The sequence below is a fragment of the Tinamus guttatus genome, unplaced genomic scaffold (assembly GCF_059628265.1).
Source record: "Tinamus guttatus ecotype Peru unplaced genomic scaffold, ASM5962826v1 Tinamus_guttatus_pri_ptg000389l, whole genome shotgun sequence".
NCBI lineage: Eukaryota > Metazoa > Chordata > Aves > Tinamiformes > Tinamidae > Tinamus > Tinamus guttatus.
In genome coordinates, this window is record NW_028288923.1 from 253,206 (window position 1) to 279,147 (window position 25,942).

The 25,942-nt window shown below is 37.5% G+C and overlaps 1 protein-coding gene across 1 annotated transcript; it reads left to right on the plus strand.

The window, feature by feature from the left end:
- The first annotated feature begins 1,888 nt into the window (after positions 1 to 1,888).
- DYNC1LI2 (dynein cytoplasmic 1 light intermediate chain 2) lies at positions 1,889 to 25,942 on the plus strand. The gene is made up of 13 exons (XM_088530836.1): positions 1,889 to 2,114; positions 2,853 to 2,926; positions 3,884 to 4,000; positions 8,810 to 9,040; positions 15,041 to 15,207; positions 15,533 to 15,626; positions 16,222 to 16,357; positions 16,815 to 16,926; positions 17,124 to 17,183; positions 17,881 to 17,922; positions 18,375 to 18,492; positions 19,161 to 19,277; positions 24,207 to 25,942. Exons 1-13 carry the CDS (start codon positions 2,020 to 2,022, stop codon positions 24,311 to 24,313), a joined length of 1,470 nt encoding a protein of 489 aa, XP_088386962.1. The 5' UTR covers positions 1,889 to 2,019; the 3' UTR covers positions 24,314 to 25,942.

The following is a 25,942-nucleotide window of genomic DNA, read 5'->3' on the forward strand; positions in this document are numbered from 1 at the left end:
TAACCTGGCTTTTTGTTTGAATCTTTTACGGTTTGTTTTGTAGCATTTGTAAGAAAAGGTTATGTTGCTAAAATAAGCTGATGTTGATGATGTTTTGTGTGCATTTTTTTCCTCCTAATCAGTGGAATATTTACAGTAGCTAAAATACTTTCTCAGGTATTTGATGATTGATTTGATCAATAGGGTATATTGATAGGAGTTTAGATGAGATGTTTATTCTAGGTTATGCAGTCAGGTCAACAATTAGGAGAACCTGCTTCAAAGTAGAATTATTTAAGGGTATGCAAATGTCACAAAGGCTTCCAGTAATATATGTATATTTTTAATACAAATGCTCAACTATTGTATTTGAACATACAAGTTGCAGAGAGTGCACAAGAAATTCCATGTGCTAGAGAGATTTCTAGATAGCAGATTGGGTGTTTACAGAAAGAAGAAGTTACTTTTTTTTTTTATTATTATTCCTGCTTGTAATTAATTCTATGTGAGACTAAGTAAATCTATGACAGAAAGCACTGAACTGTACACTGCTGAATCTTAGTTAAATCTTATATTGTTATAATCAATAAATTGAAATAGCATGTGAAAATGCCAGAACTTTTGAATAAAAGATTTAAATGTGGTCCAGCTAATGCATTTTCTGAATATTCATGATTGGGAAGATATCCATGGACCTATGTAAAATAGTTTCATGTTGAACTAAATAAAATGCAAATACTGACACATTTAAAGTTGAAAGACTTATAGCAGGCATGATGCTGATATTATAAATAGGTCTTTTAATGTTTTCTGCTACCATATTTGTTTATGTTACTAATATTCAAGCATCTTCATAAATCTGAAAGACCTTTGGCAAAGGTCTGATCCTATAAACATTTCTGAATGGTGCTATTCAAAGTAATAGTTAAAGATTGGCATATATATTTGCAGCGTATGAGGCAAAGGAAATGACATAGGAGTGGTGCACGCAGCAGGACTTGCTCGGCTGTGTATCTTTCCAGGGACGCAAAAGCTAATCTTGATAAACTTTTACTTTACTCTTTCAACGTGTATGCATTTAGGAAGCCTGTATTATTCTGGCCAAATTCTGGCCAAAGTATATTTCCTATAGAGAGAATGTGTAACGTGTGTAAGTCTTCAGAATAATTCACACTGAAAAGGACCTGCATGCTGTCTCTAACCCCTTCTTCAAAGCTTGACTAATTCTGCAGTGGGATCAACTTGCTCAGCGCCTTAGGAGCTTGGATGGAAATCCAGCACCCTCCAATGCAAACAGGTGGAGTGCAGTGTTGTGGGAACTTGTGCAAGTTGGTTCCTCATTTTGTCACATTTTGATTTTACAATCTTGATTTTCTTGGCATAAAATACCTTGAAATCTATATGTAAGATTAATTACAAAAGTATGTAAGAATGACTACCCTTTTTTAGACTTCTTACTCTGCGGGGTAGCTTATCTCATAGCTCTTTGAAAAGCTCAATTCACTGATAATTGTGAATTACATTATGAAGCCAAAGACATGAAGTGGCCTCGTTTAGCCACAGAACGAGAAGGGCGGTGCAAGAAGCAAAAACAAGTTTCTGCTGAATAAACCACGCCCCCCTCCTATCCCAGCCTTTCACCTAATGCTATACATGCATTCCGGTCCTAGAATAGCTATTGTATCTGGTTTAAGGGTTCCTTCAGGAGTTACTTCTCTAAGAGCCGCTCGTTTGCGCTGCGTCACGGCGCGCGCTCCCGCGGGGCGCTGCAGCGTAACCGTTAAACGGCTCCCGCGGACGCCAGGGGGCGCTGCGGCGGGCGGCGCGGGGCGGGCGCGGCGGGGCTGCCCTAGCGCCGCCTGAGCGGAGTGCGGCGGGCGGCGGCGGGCGCGGGGCCGGGGCGGCGGGTGCGGGGCAGCGCCGCGGGGCGCGGCCGGGGCCGGGGCCAGGGCCGGTGCCCGGGCGGCGCTGGGCGGGAGCGCGGCGCGGGGTCCTCGGCGGCCCCGGGTGAGGTCACTCTTTGTGGCTGCGGCTCGCAAGATGGCGCCGGTGCTGGCGGAGAAGAAGCTGCTGGGGCCGGAGGGGCCCGGCGGCGCCGAGCTGCCCAGCGAGGAGGAGGAAGGGCAGAACCTCTGGTGAGCGCCGCGCCGCGCCGCGCAGGGGACGCGCCGCCCGGGCAGCCGGGCGGGGGCACGGGCGGCTGCTCGCCCACCCGCCTCTGCCACGGCGGAGCCGCCCGGCCGGCTGGGGCCGCGCGGGCGGGAGCGCCGCGGGGCTGGGCCCGGAGCCCGGGGCCGGAGCGCAGTGCGGACCGGTGCTGGCGCCGCTGCTGGTGCCGACCCTGCCGCCGCGGGGCCCGACCGCGGCGGGGCAGAGCCCGCGGAGCCGGCTCGCGGCGCGCAGGAAGCGCGCGGGAGGGTCCAGGGCCCCGCTCTCCCAAGCCGCAGCCGCTTATCTGCGAGCGACCCTTTTTATTTTTTATTTTGCTTTCTTTTGCCTTTTTTAATAATAACGAGAAAAAAATGTGTTTACAAGAGGCAGTGGTGGATTGTGGGAAGACTTAGTCATCGGTTGAAAAGTCAGGTTTCCTTCACTGCGATGCTGCTCCTTACGAAGGGAGAAAAGTTTCAGAAAGTGATGTTGCCTGAGCCTTGCTGGACTCTGCAGAAACTTGCTTCTGCCGTGAATCCCTTCCAAGAGCTGGCCCTGGAAAACATCCTGGAGCCTCGGCCAGAGCCCCGCATCTGCTTCGTGGGGAAGGATGTGCTTGGGATGGTCCAGGCCCAGGTCGCGGGCGCTGTCCGTTGAGCAGCGTGCGGGCCCCGCGTGCGCCTGTCTTGCAGCCAGCCTGCTAATGGCGTGCTCCTTTCCAGGTCCTCCATCCTCAGTGAAGTCTCCACCCGCTCGAGGTCTAAGCTGCCATCGGGCAAAAATATTCTTGTTTTTGGTAAGTAGCATATACAAGCAGTGGGGTTGTTTCTTCTTTTGTAGAGGCTAAATATATATCCGTGTTTAAAATAAGGTAACCCTAGTTACTAGTCTAAGTATTGGAGAAAGTTTATCTTGTTTGAAAGTCTAGATGGTTGCTCATTTAACTGTCGTGTATCAGCTTAACTTAGCTGTACAAGACGAACCAAAATAACGAACTAAACGATTCAAGTATAGTTTGCATAACTAAAAGCTGGCATTAAGATCAGTTTTTGAAAAGTGGATTTACTTCTGTGCATTAGCAAAGTCTGATACTGTGCTACACTGATACATATAGGTATGGTTTATTATTATTGATTTAAATGATGAACTTTCTTGTACAATAGAAGACCATATATTTCTTAATTATTTGTCTTCAGGATATTCAGACATTCCTTTCTCTGTTTTTGTGTGAATTAGAACATAAAATGCATACTTTTGGGTTCGCTTTAGATTACAGAAAGGTTGCTCTTTTGCCTGAACAATGAAAATGCAGAAGCTGTTTGGTGTTGTTATATACTTTTCAATCAAACTGTATAAAAAGTCATACTTTTTATCACCTGTCTTGATCTGGTTTACATGTATTTCTCTGCGTTTTTGTAGTCAGAAATAACGTGAACCAGTTGATGCATCCGTTTGTTAAAATTAGGTTATGTAATAAGGGATATGGTATTCCTGTCCTGAGACTGGCACATTTACTTTCTGGTTTATGCTGCTATTAGATTCTTAATATAGTTTAGACAAATGGAATGTAGCAATGGAGTGCTTCTTTATGTCTTGTCTTGGTATGAACTGTCAGATTTAGCTGGAAAGTAACAAATAATTATAGTTCAGAAATAGACAAGAATAAATTTAGTAAGCACCTTTCAAAAACTTTTTCTACAAAAGTAAAATTGATTCTGAATGTATCTTTTTTCCTGTGAAAACTTACTGGCAGGTGACGATGGTTCAGGTAAAACCACGCTTATGGCTAAAATACAGGGAGCAGAGCACGGCAAGAAGGGAAGAGGGCTGGAATATTTATATCTAAATATTCATGACGAAGACAGAGACGGTAAGTTACGTTTTATATGTAATCTTTCTGCTGTAATTAAGTAGGTGACAGCCTTTTTTTTCTTCTTCTTTCTTTTTTTTATTGTGGTTTCATCACAGTATTTCGGGTTATATCCAAGTAGCTGGTTCCAGCATTGGCTTTCTGTTTATGCTTTATCGGTGATATCAGTTTCTGAAAAGTGAAATGCATTTTACTGTCAGAGCGTTCTCTCCCTATTGCCCTTCTCACAGCTTGACCTGTGTAGGAGGAAACAGCACACTCGAGCAGCTCCCTCAGGATCCGTTTCCTTTCAGGACAGGTTTTTTTGCTGATGTTGACTAACTAGCAGATGAATTGCCATCAAGTCCAAGTACTTAGAGCTATAAAATGACACATCTATGAGGACTTAAATCTAAATATGGATTTCAGGGTTTGGGTCTTCAGAGATTTCTTGCAGGCGCTTACTTAAAAGTTATGTTTGCTATGTGTAATTGAGAAAGTCTATTACTCATAGCCGAATGAGCGAAGAACAGAGCTTAAGACTGACAGAATCTGTATTTCCTTTCATCAAACGCAAGAAACTTCTCTTTGTCCCCCATCTTTCTCTTTGCTGTGGTTGAATCCTGCCGCTCACTATGCGAGAGGCAAGACAGTGTTTACAGCAGGGGAGCAGCAGGGTCTGATGATCATGCCATTCTTAGGAATGTTCCCTCAGACATGAAAAGATAGGGAATGAACTCGTTATCCTTGCTCCTCCATGCCTCTGGACATACTGCCAGATATGTGCATGCATGTGTTAATTTTCCTGTTTATAGCATGAGATTCATGCAACTGATCATGTTCTGAGTTGTCAGCTCAGAAGTGGGAAGCGATGAAGGTGGTTTGTCCTCGTTCTCGAAAGTAGGTAAACTCTGTAATCGTGTTTCAGCAATGGAAATTACTGCAGGGGTGATTAAGCACCGAATGTGACTGGTGATTACGGAGATTGGTCCTGTGCTCACATGATAGTCAACTGTCTTTGGATGCTAAGGTAGGCACCACTGAAGGATGAGTACATTGCTTGTTTCTTTAGTGACCATCTAACCTTGCACTTCTGAGAAAAGCTTCTGTGTTGGATTTTTCAGTGCTGAGGTCATTCTTGGCTTCTTGAGGTTCCTAGTGCAGGTGCTTTCTCACCATGGACCATCTTCCTCAGTACTGCATAAATACTTCTGTGGAAGAAAGCTGCTGTTACGGGTGCCAAAACAGGCTGTGACATCAGCCTTTTTGCAGTACCGAAGGAGTTGGTATTATAAGCAGACAAATGTTTGGTGTGACATTCTTTCCGGTGCTATCAAACTTCAGGTATCTTCCTACTTTAGAAATATATGAGGATTCTTTCTGAATATCTGAAAGTGTTAGGTACCTGAAGTGGTTAGGAGAAGCTTGTTTTAACAATTCTTGCAGGGAAAGAGACTTTTTTGACTAGCAAACTTAGCTTGAAAATTGAGGTCTTCCTGCATCCCTTTAATGGGCGGGGTAGGTGCTAATAATACCTGCCTTTCCCTTTCTATCTTACTAGTGTCATCAGTAAGCAAAATAAATAGCAAAGTGGGTCAGGACCTTCCAGCAGCGAAGAAAACACCCTTCCTTCTTAAGAACTTTTTTTTTTTTTTAAACAAAAGTCTTTGCATACTTTATATATATGTGTATGCCCACGCACACGTTTGTGAACAAAGCCTACAACTGACTTGTAATTGTAGGAAGCTATTAAGTGAGCTTCAGGAGTTCACTAGCACTGTGGCTTCAAATCGATACTGGTAGCTGAGACTCCATAGTGGAGTGCAAGGGTTGTCATCTTCATTCCCTAGTGCTAGAAGCATTCTTTGCAATTTTTATTTTTTTCTTTTCATTTTAGAACAGTTTATTTTTTTTTGTGAAGAAGTATTTGATCACAGTGCTGAGTCATTATCTACCTTCCCATGAAAATCTTAGGGGGGAATCATCCCTATGTTGCTGCTTATTTTCTCCATAGGCTGCCCCAACCCCTTCCCATGATCTTCCCATGTCTCTCTTCTTTGGGAGATTGCTTAATCAGGTTTCCTACGTTTGAGGTAGAGTTACTCTAGATTGCTGTATACATAACAATTCACAGTAATTCTTGTTTTTGCTATGCTCTTTGTGTTTTCACTGTCATCTGCCTCTTGTATGTAGCTTGGATGAAAGGGTATGTATATAACCTGCTGATTGGCTGGGTCTTATCTGTTTCTGTCAGACTTGAGCCAATCAATGTAACATTCATTGCTTTGGTCCCTAGGTCTTAGAATAAATCCACTATTGAGTCTATACCTGAAAAATTGACTTCCTTAGGATCTTGTCCCAAATTCTGCCTAGGCTAAGGCATTTGTTCAAGGAGAGGTTTGAAGCTGTCTGACAAGCTATCCTGAGAGAGAGAAGGAGAGCAAGAGGATTCTCCTAGATGATTAGTCCCAGGTACATTATCCTTGGAGCAGATGGCTGCTTCTACATGCATGATACTTTAGCTCATCTGAATGAGTGCATTTATAGCACTAGCTGTAAATTTTACCCCTACTATTAAGTGACCTTGTAGTTCAGGCCCCAGAATCCTGTGTTAATGGAATTTCCCAGGGAACATGGTAAATAAGATGGAATTTTTTGCCTTTCTTTGTGATGAGCAGATGTTCGGTGACAGTGCTAGACAGTGAGCTTTTGAGAGCTGAGAATCTTGGTGCATGGGATGTGGAAGAAATGTTCTGCCTGTTGAAGTATAGATTTCAGAATCTCTTGCAGTTGTGGGGTTAAAGGGAGAGTGTGCAGCAAGACAGTGAAACATACTCCAGTGACTGGTATGTGACTCATTTTGTAGAGTGCTCTTTAGATGAGCAGACAATTATAAACACCACAGGGAATTTTCAGTTGAAATGCATCAGATCACAGATGTAGTACAGTTGCGTCTGAGTATGCCAAATGTACAGGTGAGGTAGAACCATTCTGTTGTTACACTCCTACTGTTTAAAAAAAAATCAAGTAGGCTTTTTTTTTTCTTTTTTTTTTTTTCTTTAGGTTTGGACTGTCCTCATGTGCATATTCCAGTTGAACTGGTTGTTCCTGCATGAACCAAGTGGTGCTGGTACACTGATTTCTAATGGGCAACTTGTATTTTGTCAGCAACTTTGAAATAGTTTTTTTGAAAGAAGAGTTTTCTTTCTTCTGCTTCTTTTCATAGCTTGAAAATAGCTTTTCATAGCTTTTCATAGCTGTTTTAAATACATCTCATTACTCTGTTAAAATTTTGAATAAGTACTGGATATCTAGTTGCAGTTTACAGAATCAACTACCTACAGTAATATTCCTCAAATGTGGAAAACTATTTCCATGGCTAAAGGAATAATGAAATCTTGACAATTTAGAAATGGCAGTTTATAGGTTTTTGTAATAGGCTTTAATACGTAGCACCAGTTTTTCAGCAGGATGTGATAATTGTTTGCACTGTTTTATCATCTCATGTCATAGCCACTGTAAAAGGTAGAGGTAGCATTCACATCGTATGACTAACTGGAAACTTGACGGGATGCTGACAAAGTTGAATTTGCCATCAAGTCCTTGCCAGAAATGTAAACAAACACCACTCAGATTTCTAAGTGCGTTTTTAAATTCACAGTAATTGAAAATCACATACCATACATGTTGGTTTTGCTTTTACTGTTAGACAGGAAGAAACCCTTTGTTTTCATACCATGTTACCCTTAAGAAATTAAGTCCCATATCTATGTGGACATTAAGTGTACATTCTTCCTGGCAAACTGATTTAATCTAGCCAGTAGCAATTTCAGTCTCCATGATCTAGATGTTCAGTAGAAACAGAACCCTTAAAAAAACAAAGGCACACAGGAAACAAAACCTCTATAACCTTTTAGTTACAGCAAACCTGACTGGTTTGCTGATCTAGTGCATATATTTCAAAATTCGCCCATCTTGTATTTAATACCTGTGAAGACTTGTTGATAACCCATTTTCGGTTTGTTCTATTCTTGCCAAAGTTCATGTTTGGGATATTTTTTTTTCATGCCAACTCTCCATCCCAGCTGTGTTTTATTGTTGTTTTTCAACAAAACCTGTCCAGTTATTATTGAAACATTAGGATGAGAAATGCAAAAGCTGAAACGAAAAATCTTCTTCCCAGTATTTGTTCTCTAAAAAGCTACAAGTAGAAACCAATGTTAAATCAGCATGACTTAAAAGCAGATGGAACAGCTTAAAGCACAGCTAGTAAATTTGGTAGGTTGTAATTTTATCCTATGTTTACTCCTCCTACTCCTGTCCCAGATACCTAAGCTGCTTATTAGTTATATCTTGTTTGTGGATTACTTGCGTTGTGAGATGTCTTCAGTATGGTAAGACAGCTTATGTGTTGGTGTGACACCTAAGGCTTCCTTGTTGGGCTCAGCTGTAACAATCTCCTCTTGAACTTCGAGTTACATATGTGTAACATGTATCTGTGATTTATTTAGAATGTACATTTTTCAAATTCACCAAGGCTATGCAATATCTCAAAAGCGTCATGCCAGCTTTCCTTAGTAAAAGAAGGATCAAAGAAGAGATGTTGTCTTTTAAACTAAAAGATGCTGAACTGAGAGAAATCTTGCTGAATGGAGGAACCTACAAAGTAATTTGGCACTTATGTGTACATCTTTGCTAGAAGCAAATAGGCAAGACCTGCTTATAGCCAGGCTCTAATCTTCCATCTAATACTGTAATATGCTCTTCTGTTTACTCACAGACTAGCAAAGTGAATATCTTCGAACTTAAAAATGTACGTTTTATTTTCAGATCACACTCGCTGTAATGTTTGGATTCTGGATGGAGACCTATACCATAAAGGGCTGTTGAAGTTTGCAGTTTCCGCAGAATCCCTGCAAGACACCATTGTAGTCTTTGTTGCGGATATGTCTAGACCTTGGACTGTTATGGAGTCTTTACAGAAGTGGGCCAGTGTCTTGCAAGAACATATTGATAAGCTGAAAATTCCTCCAGAAGAGATGAGGGACATGGAACAGAAGTGTAAGTCTTCGTGTATCTATATATTCTTCTCCTTTTCTGCTGGTTCTTGGATCTGTAGGGTAGCTTTCTAAGCTACTTTTTTTTTTTTTCCAAAACCTCCTTTTGTGATATTAAATTTCAGTTTTGAGGATGAGTTGACTAAAAGTTACTTTGCACTTGTGATTAGAACTCTAATTCAAATAGACTTTATTAGGCTTTAAAAGAACTCTTCCATTTTTGCCATGCTAACAACGCTTTGGGTGAATTAATGACCTAAGTTTCTTGCAATAATGAAACTTGGTTATTTATTTATTTATTTATTAAGAAAAAGCCAGTTCTTAAAAAGCTTATTTGGTACGGAATCATAGTTTTAAAATAATGACAAAAATCGTTGAAAAACAAATGCATCCATTTTTTTTTTCTCAGTATTCTGCCAGGTGGCATTCTGTGCTGTGCTTGTCTTCCAGTAGATTTCATTATTATTTCTCTGTGAGGCTCAGATCATGATTCTGGTATGTCTAATTGTCTCTCAGTATAGCTGTTCCTCCCCTGTGACTTCAGGAATGTTGTATAAATTAACCTTCTTTCCTGTCATATCTGTGGCAGGAAAGAATCTGGTACTGACAAGCTATTACCATTGCAGGATTGTCTCCTGGAGCTTTAGTTCTTTTTGTTTTTATTTATTTTTATTCATAGTGAATTACTCCAAAATAAATTATTTCAGTGGAGAAGATCTTAGCAACATGCATTCCTTTTCAGCTGAGGTATAGATTTAGGCTGATCCTGGCTGGGTGCTGCTTTTGTTCATGGCTGGTGGCTGGCTGTACTGGAGTGTCTAAACCTTATAAACACTGTCTAGTAGCTTCCTTGGATTCACTTTAGGGAGTGCTGTAATCTGTTTGGCATGTGAACATTCAGATGTATCTTTACAGCTGATCTGTTTTCTGAATGCTATATACTGCTTCCTGAAAGGGTGGTACCTGCAGCACACCAGTTGGACTTCAGTCTGAAGGATTTAAACTGTCTGGGGTTTGATAATCAGGTATTGATTTAAAAAAAAAAGGAAAAAAAAAGATAAAATCTAGCAGTTTATAAGAGAGAATGGGTGGAGAGCAGCAGTTAGTAGGATAATAGAGGAGGATAGAAAGGCTGTACTTAGCTATTTCTAGTCTCGAAAAATGACAGTTAACCCAGACTTGTGTTTTGCTGAGACATACCAAAGTTTCTGACAATCCAAATAAATGCGGAATTTTTTTTGTACACTTGAGGTCGACTTTTCAAAAAAGTGTTCTTGGTTTCACTAAGAGAATAGCATGGAAGAGACAGTTACAGTTATAGCAGCACTTGGAAACCTAGAAGATATTTGAGTAGTACTGTCATAGATAATTTCTAAATTTAAGATAAATTTATAAATTGAAATGTCTTAGAGGTTACTAGTTTCTCTTGCACTTTAATAGAATTGAGGGGCTGCAGGACTGTGCTGCCATCCTATGGCTGAGCAGTGAATTTCAGCCTAGCATGATTCAGGTAAAATAGGGCTATCCCTACCACCTGCTTCCCACATCTGTTCGCACTGTATAGGACGCTTACGTTATCTCTGATACATATCTCTTAAGTTCTTGCATCCAGGCTATGCATCTGGTCAGATCTGTTCTCAAAACTTCGGCCGTCACAGTTTGTCATTTTCTTAACAGCTTAATTGTTCCAAACGTAATCCCTGGTATAATTAACATAGCTCCCTTGGCAGTATAAAGCACACAGCTATGAAGCAATGCTTTCCTGTGTCCCCAATAAAGCTATACCAGCACAGTTTTCCTTACTAAAATTCTTCTCCATATTCTTTCTAGAATAAGCTGTCGCTTAGAAAATTGACAGTGCAGTGTGTTTTTAAAGCTGGTTCAATAAGCTCATTAATCAAGTTCACGTGTAAAGTTGGCAGTCAAAACACAGAGAAAGGATGTACAATGGAAATATGTCCCAAACTTATACCAGTAAAGCTCCATTGCTGCAGAGTGCCACACGGATGTCTGTGTTTCTAGGCTTCAGTCTATATATCTGTATTTCTTTACACTTGCTTCTAGATTTCGTCTGCATCATGCATGCCCAGCTGAGTATCTGCACTTGCTATTACCCCAAGCAATTCCAGCATACAGTAAATCTCGTTTATTAGAAGAATCTTTCTCATGTTACCTGCTAGGTTGTTCTTTCTCACCTGCTAGGATCTTACTGCCAATATGCAGAAATCCTTTTGTTAACTCACCGCTTTCTACTGAGTTGGACTTTAGACTCTTGCCTTTGCCTTCAAGGTTTTTGTGGCCTTTCCCCACCCAGCCTTTTCTCCTGTGTTTGCCATTTGAGATAGTGACTCTTGACTTTACTGGGTGGATGATGCTAGGCTCCATCTGGTCTATGAGGAATTTTCCCTTTGTGAGGCACTGCTTCCAGAATGGGAAGGCAGGACACATATATGGAAGCAACAGGCTGCTTTGAAACTGGATTATTCAGAGTATACCAAGAATGTTGTCTGCACTGTTGCCTATTGCTGAACTGCTTATGTATGATTTTTAGAACTATGGATGTTCCTTGTTTAAAAACTTGACTAATGTGGATTTAAATAAATTATGTCAAAGGTTCTAACTTAATTCAGATGAAAAATCAGACAAATCATTGTTTAGTAGACACATACTGAATTATTCCAAGGAAAGTCTGTTCAAAAATAAAAACAATTTTTTTTTAATTTGTATCCATGGCAGAGCAGAAAAAAGATATCAAAAAACATGAAATGCAGAAATGAAGTATGCTGGTAAAGTAGTTGTATTAATTTCTTTAAAACTATCCAGAGCTGAAACAGTGATAAACAGATTGGGGGTTTTATTGCATCTGGAACCATCAAACCTAAGAATAACTGGATTGCTTTCATGGCTGGTACTTCATTGCAAGTCACTTGTTCCTGTGACATGCATGATATCTGTTCTTATAGTTATTTTTCAGTAGCTCTGTGGAAATAAGCAGTGCATGAAAACAATTGACAGTAAGCTTACATTTACTTGTTGTGTCAAATGCAAAAATACCTATTTATTCCATTAAATATGAATGATCTCCTATGTAGATATGACAAATTTTATAGGTAAATTAGGATGCTGTAAATGAAAGTTTTTCTTTTTTATAGCATACTATCATTTTTAAAATGTAATAGGCCATTCTTAGTACCCTTGGCATTAATGGTAGGTCGCAGAGTATTAGCTACTTCTCTTTAGATGACTAGGCAGTTTTATCCGGCTTCTGTGCAGTGTTTGTATTTCCTGTTCAAGCAAAGAAATTGGAACAAATTTAAACTGAGAGGTCTATACAGTGCAGACTCTGATTACTTAATATGAATTATATGGAGGAGAGAATATTCACAGCTGTCCTTTTTTTTTAATTTTAGAAAGATTTATGCAAGCGGTGTGGGTGCATGATGAACTTTATGTCCATTAAAAGTTTGAAAGTGGAGGTCAAGTGAGAAAGTGATAGATACAGGAGGTGAGGAAAAGGTTTGTTGAATTATTGTCTGACAAAACAACATTTAAATTGAAAAAGTTTTTTTTCTCTTAGCATCTTGCTCGTGAGAGGTAGCCTGACAACCCTTGTGATACAGATTTATTTAGATACAACATGAGTAACCTTTGAATGGAAATGAGGAGTGAAGAAGAATCTTGAGAAACTGTTTAAAAGCCTGTTGGAAACTAGCATTTAAACCAGAAACAAGTGGGTCTATTTTCAAGATTCATTAGTTGGAGGTTCTGGAGATCATTCTGCCGACTGAGACGGAGTGTACCAGGAGCATTTCTCAGTCCAGATGCCTCATTAATGAGCCACAGCAGCTGTTCATATCTCAGCGGATGTTTTGCTCTCTCCCTACATGGATCAGACTGAGTGAGATACAGCCTCACTACTGGCCTGTGCTGGGTGATGTGTGGTACTGTTTGTTCCTGGGGAGAGGGAGGAGTTTGGAAACTCTGCTTTCTAGAGTGCTGGTCTTCATACATGTAAAGCAAAGATCCCTGAGGACTTCTGAAATTGCTCTGTTGCATTTTTTATTATTTAAATTAGTAAAAATGCTGCAATAGCTTGAGTTAGGATGTGATACGTTGCAAGAGTGTTTTAAGTAGAAGGGTTTCTTCAAAAAATTTGACAGATTTTATCCTAATAAATACCCTAATAAAAATATTTTTCTCCTTTGATGTGATCAAGCTAATGAAATTAACATTGTCTCTTTAGTTTGCTATATTAAATTGAGAACAGTATTTTGAAATATTCTCTTACATTTTTGATTTCAGCAGATACATGAAAATGATTGGATCTTGACAAGAAGATATATTTGTCTTCTATAAGTGATTACTATTGTGAGAAACTGGGAAGAGTCTGGTTGAGTAATGAAATGTGTACTTTAAAATATGAAATTATTTTCTAGTTAAATATTGTAGGATTAACTGGCTTTTCTTGAGACAGCTAATAAAGCTTTTAGATATGCAGTATGTTTAATACAATTTAAACTTTCAGTTGCTGAACTTGAAACAGTATTAGAAAAAAGCGTGTTTTTGAAAACACTGTGGAAAGCTCTCCACCAGAAGGCACTGCATCTCCAATTTTAGGTATCTGTATTTGGATATTGTTTGTTTTGTTGATTCTTTGGAGATACTGAATAGGTGGGTTAAGCTTTTTGTCTTTTCTTTTTTTTTTCTTTATTATTCTGGACTAGAGCTCCCTTGTCTTCCACAAGACTCACTGTATTTCCTGTGTCTATTGAAAATTGGGAGATCGTGCAGCTTTGAGCAGAAGAATTGTTTTTCAGATGTGTTCTTCCCTTCGTATCCCCATTCTGTCATGATATGTTTTATGTTACAGTGACTTGACTTCATTTTGCAAGCTCTGAGTTACAAACTTTTCCAAAGGTTTTTATCAGTTCCTAAGCCTCAGAAGTATCTGCTGCAGTTCAGCAGCCGTTCCTTCCCCATTGTGTGGGTGGATCAGCTGCACAACTGTCCCTCTGTGGATGTTCAGAGCTTCTTTGAAGAGTTCTGCAATTGTGGTGCTTTGCCTTTCCCCTTTCCTCTGAGGGCCTCACCTGGCCTAGAGAGGAGGAGGCTTCAGGTGGGATAGACATGACACAGGAGAGCCTCAGGAAACAGGATGCCGAGGAGCAGGCACATCTGCTAGGAGATACATCTGGTGTGCAGCTTTCAGCTGGAAAGCTAAACTAAACTAAACCGAGTAGCTTGTGGCCCCATTTTAATGAACCATGTGAAGACCACAGTGCACTTCGAAAATAATGCTATTTCTTAGACATATCAGTATTTGATAGCACTTGATATTACTGGAACCCTTATAACTGCCATACCCTGTCACTTTTTGCTAGGCTCTGTTGCAGGTTTTTAGAATGTAATTCAGTCTCTTCAGATCATGTGTTAAAGTCCTTGAACTGAATATTTATGCAGTATATACTTTATGTATTTATAGCATCTGTCTCCTGTAAGACAGAAATGTAGAATAATATAAACTTAAATTGCTTCATCAGTAGGGGTGGCTGGTTTTGGTTTTGTGTTTTCTGAGTCTGTTTACATTTTGACACCACTTCTTTCAATAAGTTCACCTGATTACAAATTGAGTATAGGTAAGATTGCAAAACGACCTGCATATCTTCTATTGTGAACATCCCTAAAATGAAATGCATTGAATTGAGGAATGTGTATTTGTGTGTGCTATAGCTCTTGCTGCTACTTTTGGTGTTTTGTAATAGCTCCAAACTGTACTGGATTTAGCTTGATGTAAGTTATGGGTGAGAATAGTTGTGTTTGAAATAGCAACAAGGATGCCCTTTATTCAAACATGGATTATATTTTCATGTAGTGCCTCGTTTAAAAAAAAAAAAAAGATTTCTAGTTGGTCATAAGTACAATTATTTTAATTCAAATTAATTTATGTTTTAAAAGGAGAAAAAATAAAAACTGTTTTGCCTGATGAAGATCTCTCTCTTCACAGTTATAAAAGAGTTTCAAGAATATGTAGAACCTGAAGAAGGCTACCAAGGATCACCACAGAGAAGAGGCCCCTCTTCTGGTCAAGAGGATGAAAGTGTTTCTTTGCCGCTTGGAGAAAATGTGCTGACTCACAACCTTGGAATTCCTGTGCTGGTAGTTTGTACAAAAGTGAGCTTCTGGTTTTGTTTACTGTTATGAAAAAAAATAATTACTGTTATAAGAGGTGCTTTGCACTGAGAAAAGGATAGAACTTTGGATTAGTAATAAAGAGATTTCTTTTAAAAGTAGGCTTCTACCGTCAGTAAGAATTTTTAGTTTTTAAGGGTAGTAAAATCTTATTATATGCTAATTACTTTAAATTTTGATTTATTGGTATCATCTTAAAATTAAAGGCTTAAAGTAAATATGATGTGTGTGTGATCTTAAGGAAATTATGTTGAGATGTTTTGGGATTAACTAATGGCGTTGGTTTTGGTTTTGTTCTCCCTCACAGTGTGATGCAGTGAGTGTACTAGAGAAGGAGCACGATTACCGAGAAGAACATTTTGACTTCATTCAGTCACATATTCGTCGATTCTGCTTACAGTGTATCCTTTCATGCTCCAAAGAGAATCATTGAAAGAAGGAAGCATGGAACATTTAGTCTAGAGCTGCACATAGAGTTAACCTGAGAAATTGCACTTCAGAATTGCTGGCTGTTTAGTGATTTGCTGTGTTGCATTTCTAGTTTAAGTGTTTCAAGATGTGTAAAACTTCTGTTAATTTTTAAATCATGCATAGGATTTTGAGATTCTTTTTTTCTAAAAAGGATTTGTACTGCTTTTTTCTTAAGGGTATGCAAGAGACTTCTTTTTTTGTTTTGTTTTGAAACCCAAAACCTGCAGTTTATGCTGGAAACCCACACAGGATTAAGGAAATTCCTAGAGGAAAGGTAGCTTTTTATATATGTTAAAAGAAAGCAGTGCGAGTCTTCTTGCATTATTTCCTTTCCCTATGCAGCTAGGGAGAGGAAACTAGCCCTGGAGGAAACTAGCTATACCTGGAGTTTTCTTTTTGATTTACTATCTAAAAATAGATTTTTTTGATATGTGACCTTTAGCTCTGTTTTTGAAATTCTTACTATCACTCAGAAACAAACTAAAAAGAAGTATTTTACATAATTTTCCTTAAACGAACAATCAGATGGAGCTGCCTTGATTTATACATCAGTTAAGGAGGAAAAGAACCTTGACCTGTTGTATAAGTACATTGTACATAAAACATATGGTTTTCAGTTTACCACACCTGCCTTAGTGGTAGAAAAAGATGCAGTTTTTATGTAAGTCAATTATAAAAAAAGATATATTTTCAAACTTTTTTATTGAAACACTGCGCTTTCTATAAACATTATGAAATTATTACTTTAATGCATTCTTATTTTATCGCGTGATCATCTTAAGCTGAAAATTGGATATGGAATGCTGTAACAATCTTGACTTCCATCTATTAGAAAAAAGAGTAAAAAAACATCTAGAGCATACTGTCTGGGTCTGATCAAAAGTGAATTTGAGAGCTTTGTGTCATTCAAAAGCTTTCTATGAGAGTCTGCTAAAATCCTGACTTGAGAAAAGTTGCATGCATATTACTTGGGTTACTTGACCCAGAATACACTGTACCCTTTTTTTTTAAATATCTTCTGACTTTAGCTGAAAGTTAGGACAGGCATTTAATGATCTTTGTTGAGGTATTTCTTCTGTGACTGGAAAGCCCAAACTTTCTTTCAAATTTGTCTGTAGACCTGCTGGTTGGGACAATGAAAAGAAAATCGCCATTTTACATGAAAACTTCACAACAGTGAAACCAGAAGATCCGTATGAGGACTTCATTGTAAAACCTCCTGTAAGAAAGGTATGGGATTAGCTGTTGTCCTCTCCATTCCTTGTCCTTTCTGACCTTTCCTACCCTGCGGATCAATTCAGTTTGCTTGAATGGCTGGCAATAGTAATATAAGGAACAGTTTTTAAAAAATAGCCTCTTTCTTTCCTTTTGATGGCTGAACTATAAAAACAACTCGGTTTCTGATGAGAAAATGTGTTGTTCAACAGTTAGTTCACGATAAAGAGTTGGCCGCAGAAGATGAACAAGTATTTCTTATGAAGCAACAGGTAAGAAAGTCCTTACTAAACAAGATTTCACTTTAAGCTCTCTATTGCTATTGCCCTGTTTTTGCTTCCTCACTTACTTCACTAGACATTCACTGTACAGTTTTGTAAATTAAGATGTAATTAAGACTTTTAATACACAGAAGTAGAAAAATGGCCACTTATCTTGGTGTACTGGAAGAAAAAAAAACACGTTGAAAACAGAAAACATTTACATTTCAAAGCAGAAGAACAAACAAAGTGTTTGAAATTTTAAAGCATAGGTGTATTGCTCTGCAAAATAAAAATACTCCAAAAACATGACATCTTAGTGGTTTTCTGACTGCGGTTTTACAGCAGAGACATGAAAAGATTTTGGGGTACTAAATTTGGCAATGCTAAATCTGGTGGTTTTCTTTACTAAAGTTTCCACATAGAGTTTATTGATTGTAAATATCGTAGAGGATTCTGACTTGGATTTCTGTGGTTCTGGAAGGTCTGTGTAAGACAAAGGACTGAAACTGACTCATTTTAACTTTGTGCTCTGACAATCTGGGCATCTGTAAATAATGGAGATAAAGTCTATAAGTATCAGGAAGTAAATGATTAAATACGTTAATGGTCAGTTAGCTTCACTGTATTTTATTCTTTTAGTTTTCCTATTTTAAATAGAAAATAGTTTTTTTCTGTATTTTAAATCCTTAATGTGTTGTTTTTGCAGTCATTCCTTGCCAAGCAGCCAGCAACGCCTACAAGAGCATCAGTAAGTAGGTTCCTGGAAAGAGTAGGAGTTTTGGTTATTGAAAAAGGCCCTTTACTTTCCTGAATTAAAAGCATATTCTGATGAATAGTGAAGGATTCTAATTTCTAGAGATTCAGTTTGCAAATAGAAATTAAAATACATCATCTGCCCAAACCGCACAAAATTCAGCATTATATGGCAGTATTTTAAAACCACTGTGGAAACGTAGAAATATCTGATTACTGAACTGAAAATCTTCTATAATGTTTTATCTTCTCACTTAATGTAGAGGCCCATGCACAAATTCAACTCGTGTAGTTTTGTTCTGCCTTTTTTGCCAGTGTGCATTTACACTGCAGTACCAATATAAAGTTGAAAAAAATTATTTAATGTTACATATATTTTATGTAATTAATGTATTTATATTGTTCAATGATTGTGTAATCTGGCCTATTTTGTTTATTTTGCTTAAGGAATCTCCTGCAAGAGGACCAGCAGGATCCCCAAGAACTCAAGGCAGAGCTGGTCCCACCAATGTACCCAGTGCCTCACCAATAACATCAGTTAAGAAACCGGATCCAAATATTAAAAGTATGAATTAGCATTTTTAATATTTTTACCATGTGTTGTTTCCTTTTAAAATTCCTTATATATAAAAAGATGGTGGAGTATATTCACTAATTAGTTTAATAGCAGACCACTATCCTGCTGCAAACTTGAATCCTTAGTGGCAGACTTGGTTTTCTGCTATTACCAGGAGGACAGATTAGTTCCTTAAGTTGCTTAAATACACTGATTATGCATAAATTGGATTATTAGAGTGGACATTAAAGTCCCTGTAACTTTAGCATCTGCCTCACTCTGGAATCAATGATGAAACTCATTCCTTTTATTAAACCCTCTTCCAGAATGTCATTTACTATAGTACCTGAAATAACTTGGAACTTAACCACCCACATAAGCCCCTAAAATGTAACTTCACTTTGTTGACTGGTTTCTTCCCTCTGTGCATTAAACTAGGTAGATCCTGTATTACTTTAAACTGTATATTTAATATTGCACTTCACTTAATGTGTATTAAAATACTCATACAATTATAGTCTCATGTCACTGCTGTATATCCAAGTTCTGACTAACAAAAACTAGTGAGACATGGAAGAAGCTTTAAAATTTCTGTAACAGTTGATTTTATAGTAAACACAGACATTATAAATCTTTAAATTTGCTGATAATAACTTTGTGATTTATTTTTTATTTAGATAATGCTGCAAGTGAAGGTGTCTTGGCTAGTTTCTTTAACAGTCTTTTGAGCAAGAAGACTGGCTCTCCCGGGAGTCCCGGTGCTGGAGGAGTGCAAAGTGCAGCCAAGAAATCAGGTATTAGATGTGTTTTTGCAGAATGTTTTGGGTGTTTTTAATAATTTGGCTCATGATTTGAATTTATTGTTTAAGATGATCAGTGAAGTGGTAGAAGTCAATGAATGATAGAGCAAAAATATAAAGTGTCCCAGTAAAGAACTAGACTACTAAAACTTCACAACTCTGGGACCTCTATGAAATCTGTCATAACTTGATTCACTGAGTGAAATTACACTGCTGGGAAATAAATACAAATGAGTCTAGATTGTATTTAGAAAGTGCTAATTTTTACTTGAGAATTAAATACTGTTTGAAAGGAATTCAATTAATTGGCTTTGGGCAGTAGTTTCCAGTCAAACCACTGATTTCTCCCCAGAATTCAAATTTAAATGAATTTCTTCCTTGACATTTTTCTCTTATTAATGGTATAATATTTTATTGTGATTGAGCACAACTAATAACACTGATCAGGTGAATTCTTTCTGTGTGTGTGTGCCTGTGTCCTCATTTTATGAGATGTTTGTTGAGTGATTACACTAGTTAGGTGAAAATAAAAGAAAGACATCAGAATGTTTGCTATACAGAATTCATTTTTCTAAATCACATAGTTGTTCTATCCAAAATTAGAAATTCATTTCTGTCTGATGATTTAACTGTTTCATTTTGATATTGGCATTCCTGTCACTCCTTATATCCTGGAACTTTGGTTACTTGTAAAGTTATTTTTCTGCTAAATTTTTGATAGAAGCTCTGCTTCTCATCCCAGACTTGTGAAATAGCTAAAAAATAATGGTGATGCCAAAACCACAGTTTTTGATGCTTTTAACAGAGTGTAAAGCCCAGACATTCTCAACTACATATAAAAAATATATATAATGTCAGACACGGTAAAGATATAGATGGTAAGGGAACCAGAACAATTGTTGGAGCTTATGTATCTGAACTAAAGCTATTAGTGGAGAAAGAAACAAAGGGATCTTTTGAGATGAGGAAGAGGTTTATGTGCAAAGTCTATTCTAGTACTTTTTTAAAAAATTTTTCCTGTTGTATATTCTGCATTTCTTAATCCCAGTACTAACTGTCTTCTTCTAGTGGGCGCAGAGAACAGTGTATCGCCTTTCTTTACAGCAGTCTTCTGCATACTTGAAAACTATTATCCTATCATCCCTCACTCTTATCTGGACTACGAAAATATAACTACATAAATACACTTCTGTTGGCCTTTCCTCATAGGGCATATTTTCTATGGCTCTGGTAATTCCTACTGTTCTTTTTTGGACTGTCCACTCAGATTATGTTTTTTTGGTGCTCAAACATGGACACAGTACTTCAGACAAAGCTTTGCCACTTCTGAGTAAGGATTTTTTAATGTTCTATGTATTGTATTCCTGTTCAAAACTTCTTGGCAAGATGCTAGCATTTTTGCATCTCTATGATATTGATTAGGACTGGTTATAATAATAATACAGCCAGTTTAATATAATATCTGCCAGTAGGATTTCTAGTAGGATGTTTTTCAGCTTGTATCTTATTACCTGAGTATTTCCAAAGGTGGTAGTTCTTGCTTTATCACTGTTTTGTATTCTGTCATTATGCACCATTTTGATAATTTATATGGATAACTTTTTACCTCTAATCCTGTCATTCAAAGTCTTTGTGTAGTTCCTTCCAGGATGCTTGCCTACAGATCTGCTAACTTCAGCAGTTGGGCAGAGTACACTGCTGTACTTAATTACTCATAGTACTAGCCACTATTTTAGGAAGTTTATTTTAAAAAATACAATACACTAATTTTTCTGAAATATCAAGACTGTCTTTTTGTCATATCTGATGCAATATCAACCACTTTTCCCTTCTCCACAGGATCCATTACCTTATCACAGAAAGAAATTTTGTTGAATTGACAAAACTTGTTGGTCGAGGTTGATTGTTGTGCTGGTAGGCCCATTGTAAACCCTTTAAACGTATTTACAGTTTCTGGAAAAATACTAGAATAAAAACTAACTATTCTGTAGTGGGCTTGACTCTCTTCTGTTTTGTTCTTCTTGGACATCTTGTGCCTTCCAAGAGATTGCAAAGATAACTAATGGCTATGTGTATGCCTACATACATATATCTTGTGCTAACATTAACTTTTAGTTTAAATCGCTTGTTTCTCTCCTGATACACCTAGAAACAGCAGTCATCCATCCTTTCTTATTTTTTTAGACTAAATTAGACAAATTCTTTTCTAGTTCTGTTATAGATAGAGCTCTATTTTCCCTGCTAGTTTCTTCTTCATCTTTTTGCTTCCTCTTTTTTGAACACAAGTTAGAGTTGTATGCAGCACTCCAGGTACACCTTATTGTAGTGCCTGTTGTAGCAGCAATGATACTTCTTTGGTGGAAGCACCTTTCTCAAGTGGTCCCAGGATCACAGTTGGCTTGTCTTCGCTGCATCCCATTGGCAGCTCATGATCATCCTCTGATTTATGGAACTGAAGAGTCAGCTTTCAGTTAAAAGAATATTTGCCTGTTCTTTGCCAGCTGATGTTCTCACATCTTATATTCAACCAGTATAGGACCAAAGATTCCTGAGAAGGTAAGGGCTCCTAATACTGATATCAGCAAAGCTCTCCTTTACTTATAAGGCAGCTGATACTGGTGATAACAGAAAAGCATACTTTTTTTTTTTTTTTGTGAAATTGTTGAGGAAAATATCTTAAAATTATGATTTTGTAGCCTTATTTATGGCAGTATATATACCTATACTTTTATGCTAGTAACTAAGTTTTCAGCAGGCTGCCATTAAAAATATTTAAAGAGACCATCTATTGCTCTCCCAGTTGTGGATACCCTTGTGGTTATGGATCTCAATATATCAGTCAGATATATACGAATCAGACTAACTCATTTCTGCTGTGTTAACTCAAGTTTGAGAGAGCTCGCTTGTCTTGGTAGATGCTGCTGTTCTGTCTGTTTGTAGGCAGCTGAATTCTTGACCTGTTTTACTTGCATGTCTGCTGGTCTTTCCCGCATGCAGTGATCTTGATATTTCAAAGAACTTCAGTTGTGGGTGGGTTGTGTTGTGGATATTTTTCTTCTCATGGACTTCTAGTTATATTCACAAGACGATTCTGTGAAATTCTAAGACTTATCTTCGCCTTCCTTGTGCAGTAGGTGGACTCTGCTTCCCTGCTCTAATCTAGGAAAGACTATGTGCATGTAACACACAGTTAATTGGCTGAGACCAGTACCATCTTTGACAATATTCTGTAGGAAAACTGAAAGTAAATATCAATTTAATCTACAGTGGAGAGGAGAAGTTTTTATTTTCCCAAAACCAGCTGCTAGTATTTCCTTTTCTTTGAAAAATGCTTGCCTATCATGGTGATAGGTGAGGATATGTAAAGCTACGTTACCATAAAACAATTCAGCAATGTTTTTTTTGGTGTAAAATGAGGTAGTTTCAGGAGGCATCTGGCAGGAGGCAGCTGTTTGATATCATCCTGGAGGCTTAAGGATCCAGTTCATCCAGCACACAAAAAAAGGAGTTTTGTTTAGGCCTCCTTTTGTTTGAGATTTTTTTGATTTCTTAATGTTAGAAGATTGTGGGAGTCTTTATGAATTTGTGTGTGTTTGTTGACTCAAGGTCTGCTTAGCCTACAAAAAAGGGGAGTTTGGGTTGAGGTTATAAATACATTTATAGTTAATGAACTAATTTTTAGATTTTGTGTAAGTACTGATGCTTTGAATAGATGCTGTTAATAATACTGTGGCTTATGAATAGTGCTTAAATTGAAAACCTTTTCAGTGATTAAAGATAACCTTTTAACTTGGTTATGTCTTTGTACTTTGGAAGAAATACTTAAATCTCTAAAGTCAAGTCTTGCTGCTTTAATGTTTTCAGCATGTACCCTGGAAAAAAATCCACCTAATATTTCACACACATTTGAGCTGGAAAACAGATGCTTGTTAAATTCTTTGGCTATGTAAGGAAGTGGTACATGGTTATATAATATATTTTTTGTCTAAAAGGGTAGCCTTTTAATCTTAAAAGCTTATATACTGTGAGCATTAGAATATATTGTTCCAATTTGGGTGATTAATTTGTCTCTGGGTTTAAAATTTTCAAAATAAGTGAATTAACTCTAAACTGATAGTTCAGTGAGTGAATTGGTACAAAGTTCTGAATCTAATATAAAAATGTAAGATACGCCTTTGCATGAAATACTTTGGTGTGTCTGTTTCCAATTGAAAAAGTTCTTTGAAATGAATTCCCTGAGATATTAAATGAATATGCAATTCATGTCCCCTTTTTAAGGGGAAGCATTGGCTGATGGAATAAAAGAGTTCCTCCCATTAGCTGTTTGATACTAAAACTCTGCAAGTTTGGGTGTAACCAAATTGATTCCCTTTGATTTTTTGTTTCAGGGGTTGGAGGGAAGCGGGCAGAATCAGGGGGAAGCAGGTGCCTTATGTACCTTAGAAATCTTGTGATTAAAAAAAGTAGACTAATAAGCTGCTTACTATCCATGCTGAAAATAGATTTCTGTCTTTTCTTTTCTTTTCTTTTCTTTTCTTTTCTTTTCTTTTCTTTTCTTTTCTTTTCTTTTCTTTTCTTTTCTTTTCTTTTCTTTTCTTTTCTTTTCTTTTCTTTTCTTTTCTTTTCTTTTCAGAAAATTGTAAATATTGCTTTTAAAATGTCAGTTGCTATCAGGTGTATCACAGATATTTTCATACTTTATGCTACTGTAAAATTATGCATTTCATCTCTTGGAAGCAAATCAAGCCTTAGTCTTTGTAAGTCTTTCCATAAACATTCCCTTGCATTGGGTCATGCTCTGTGTTCTTGAGGTGGTGAAATAACAATTTGACAGATTAAAATGACTTTATGAGTACTTGTATTCATTAATTAAAACATTTCCTTTTATATTAGATTGCTTAAATATTGTCATTTTATTTTTAGGACAAAAAACAGTTTTGACAAATGTTCAAGAGGAATTGGACAGGATGACTCGCAAGCCAGACTCTATGGTAACAACAAACTCTCCTCCAACAGAGAATGAAGCTTGATAATGCTTAAAAATGCATATGTAAATGACCAAATAACTATGTATATTGATCTGATAAGACCAGGAATTTTCTGCTATGGCAGATGCTATCAGTTTTCTTGGGGCAGGGGAAATGAGCTTACTATGTCATTGCCTTGTCCTAGTAAAAAGTGCACATTCAGGAAGTTTGCATATAAAATCCCTCTGTATAAGATAACCATTTAGAGTTTATATAGGGCAATTCTTTTGATTTTGGAGGTAAGCAGGTGCAGCTGCATTTCCTGTTGTGAAGAGCACAGAGGAGCAAAATGCAGAATTCTTAGTAAAATACTATAACTGACTGCACACAAGGCAACAAAGAGAAGTGAAATCCTTCTTCAGAGCTAATGGAATCGGCTACTTGTATGTTTGCAAATGCGTTATATACTTGGAAAGGTGGTGGTGGTGTAACAGAGCATTAACTAGATGAAAGAGGCCTAGGTGGGGAATGCAGCCCTAAAAGGGGAAACAGACCTGATTCAGCAAGAAGCTAGAATGTTGGATTGACTGGAGAGGAGCAATGTTTTTAAATCCTGTGTTCCACATAGGGTAAATAATCACTGTTTTAAAAAGACTACTTTGCATTGGAGATTTCCAAGCCAAACACTAAACATCGTGGGAATTTATTTTATTTTATTTTTATTTTATTTTTTAGTTTTAAAAAAGTCTTAAGAGTGTGGATGCCCTTTCTGGTGTAGCTGACAAAGGGAGAAACTATAACTTGTTTAGATCCAAGTGCCTGGCACAGTGTGTGATGTGTCTTTAGAAGGTGCTTGAACTTATTGTGCACTGTAGTGCAAACAGTCACTGTTTGGTTTTATTTTAAAAACGGTAGTTTGACAATTTGTATTTAATTTTATATCTTGTTTTCTGATAGCTTCTGCCTTTTTTTATGCCAAGAGGCTAGCCTATGAAGAATGGTGGGTGACATATCATTTTCCCATAATGAAATGTGCTACGGAATACTCAGTATTTTTTTCTTACTTTTTGTAACTAAATATTAGCTACAAAGCTAGAATTGATTCCTGCCTTACACCTGTGGAGGTTTTAAGAAAAAAACTTCCAAGGCCCTTGTTTCAACCACATTTGCTGCAGGTGCAGCCAACTCCAATTCTGAAGGTAACCCAAAAAGGTATGAATGTGTACGTGATGAACATGGAACCGATAATTGGTTTTGTGTTTCCTTTAATGTAGCATTTCATTTGGAAAGATGGATTGTGGTTGTCCCTGTAGCTTAACCTAGCACCATCATTCTGTAAAATCAAACAAAACTACTATGGTTACTGAAATGGCACTTTGATTTTGTATACGGTATGCTTGTTTTCCATGTACACACTACCATAAATTAAGAATACCAAGCATATTCAGTTCTTTTAACGCTGAAGGGAAAAAAAACACAATTTGAATTACGCAGAGTTTACTTTTTATTGATATGAACTTGTTGTACTAAATCGGATGTCTGGATATAACTTCCTTAATATATATTGTTACTTAAATACACAGAATTAGATTGACCACTAACACAGTACTGGGTGTTAACTTCAAATCCTATGTTACATCAAGAGGCTGTTCTTGTAAGTCTGTCTAAATATTATCTAGAAAGCTAAGAGTA

Bases quoted from the DNA above. Each gene is read 5' to 3' on its own strand.
- DYNC1LI2 (XM_088530836.1), top strand. From the start codon at position 2,020: ATGGCGCCGGTGCTGGCGGAGAAGAAGCTGCTGGGGCCGGAGGGGCCC. The intron at 17,184-17,880 runs GTAAGAAAGTCC...TTGTTTTTGCAG, and splicing joins TATTTCTTATGAAGCAACAG to TCATTCCTTGCCAAGCAGCC. The intron at 19,278-24,206 runs GTATTAGATGTG...TTTTATTTTTAG, and splicing joins AAGTGCAGCCAAGAAATCAG to GACAAAAAACAGTTTTGACA.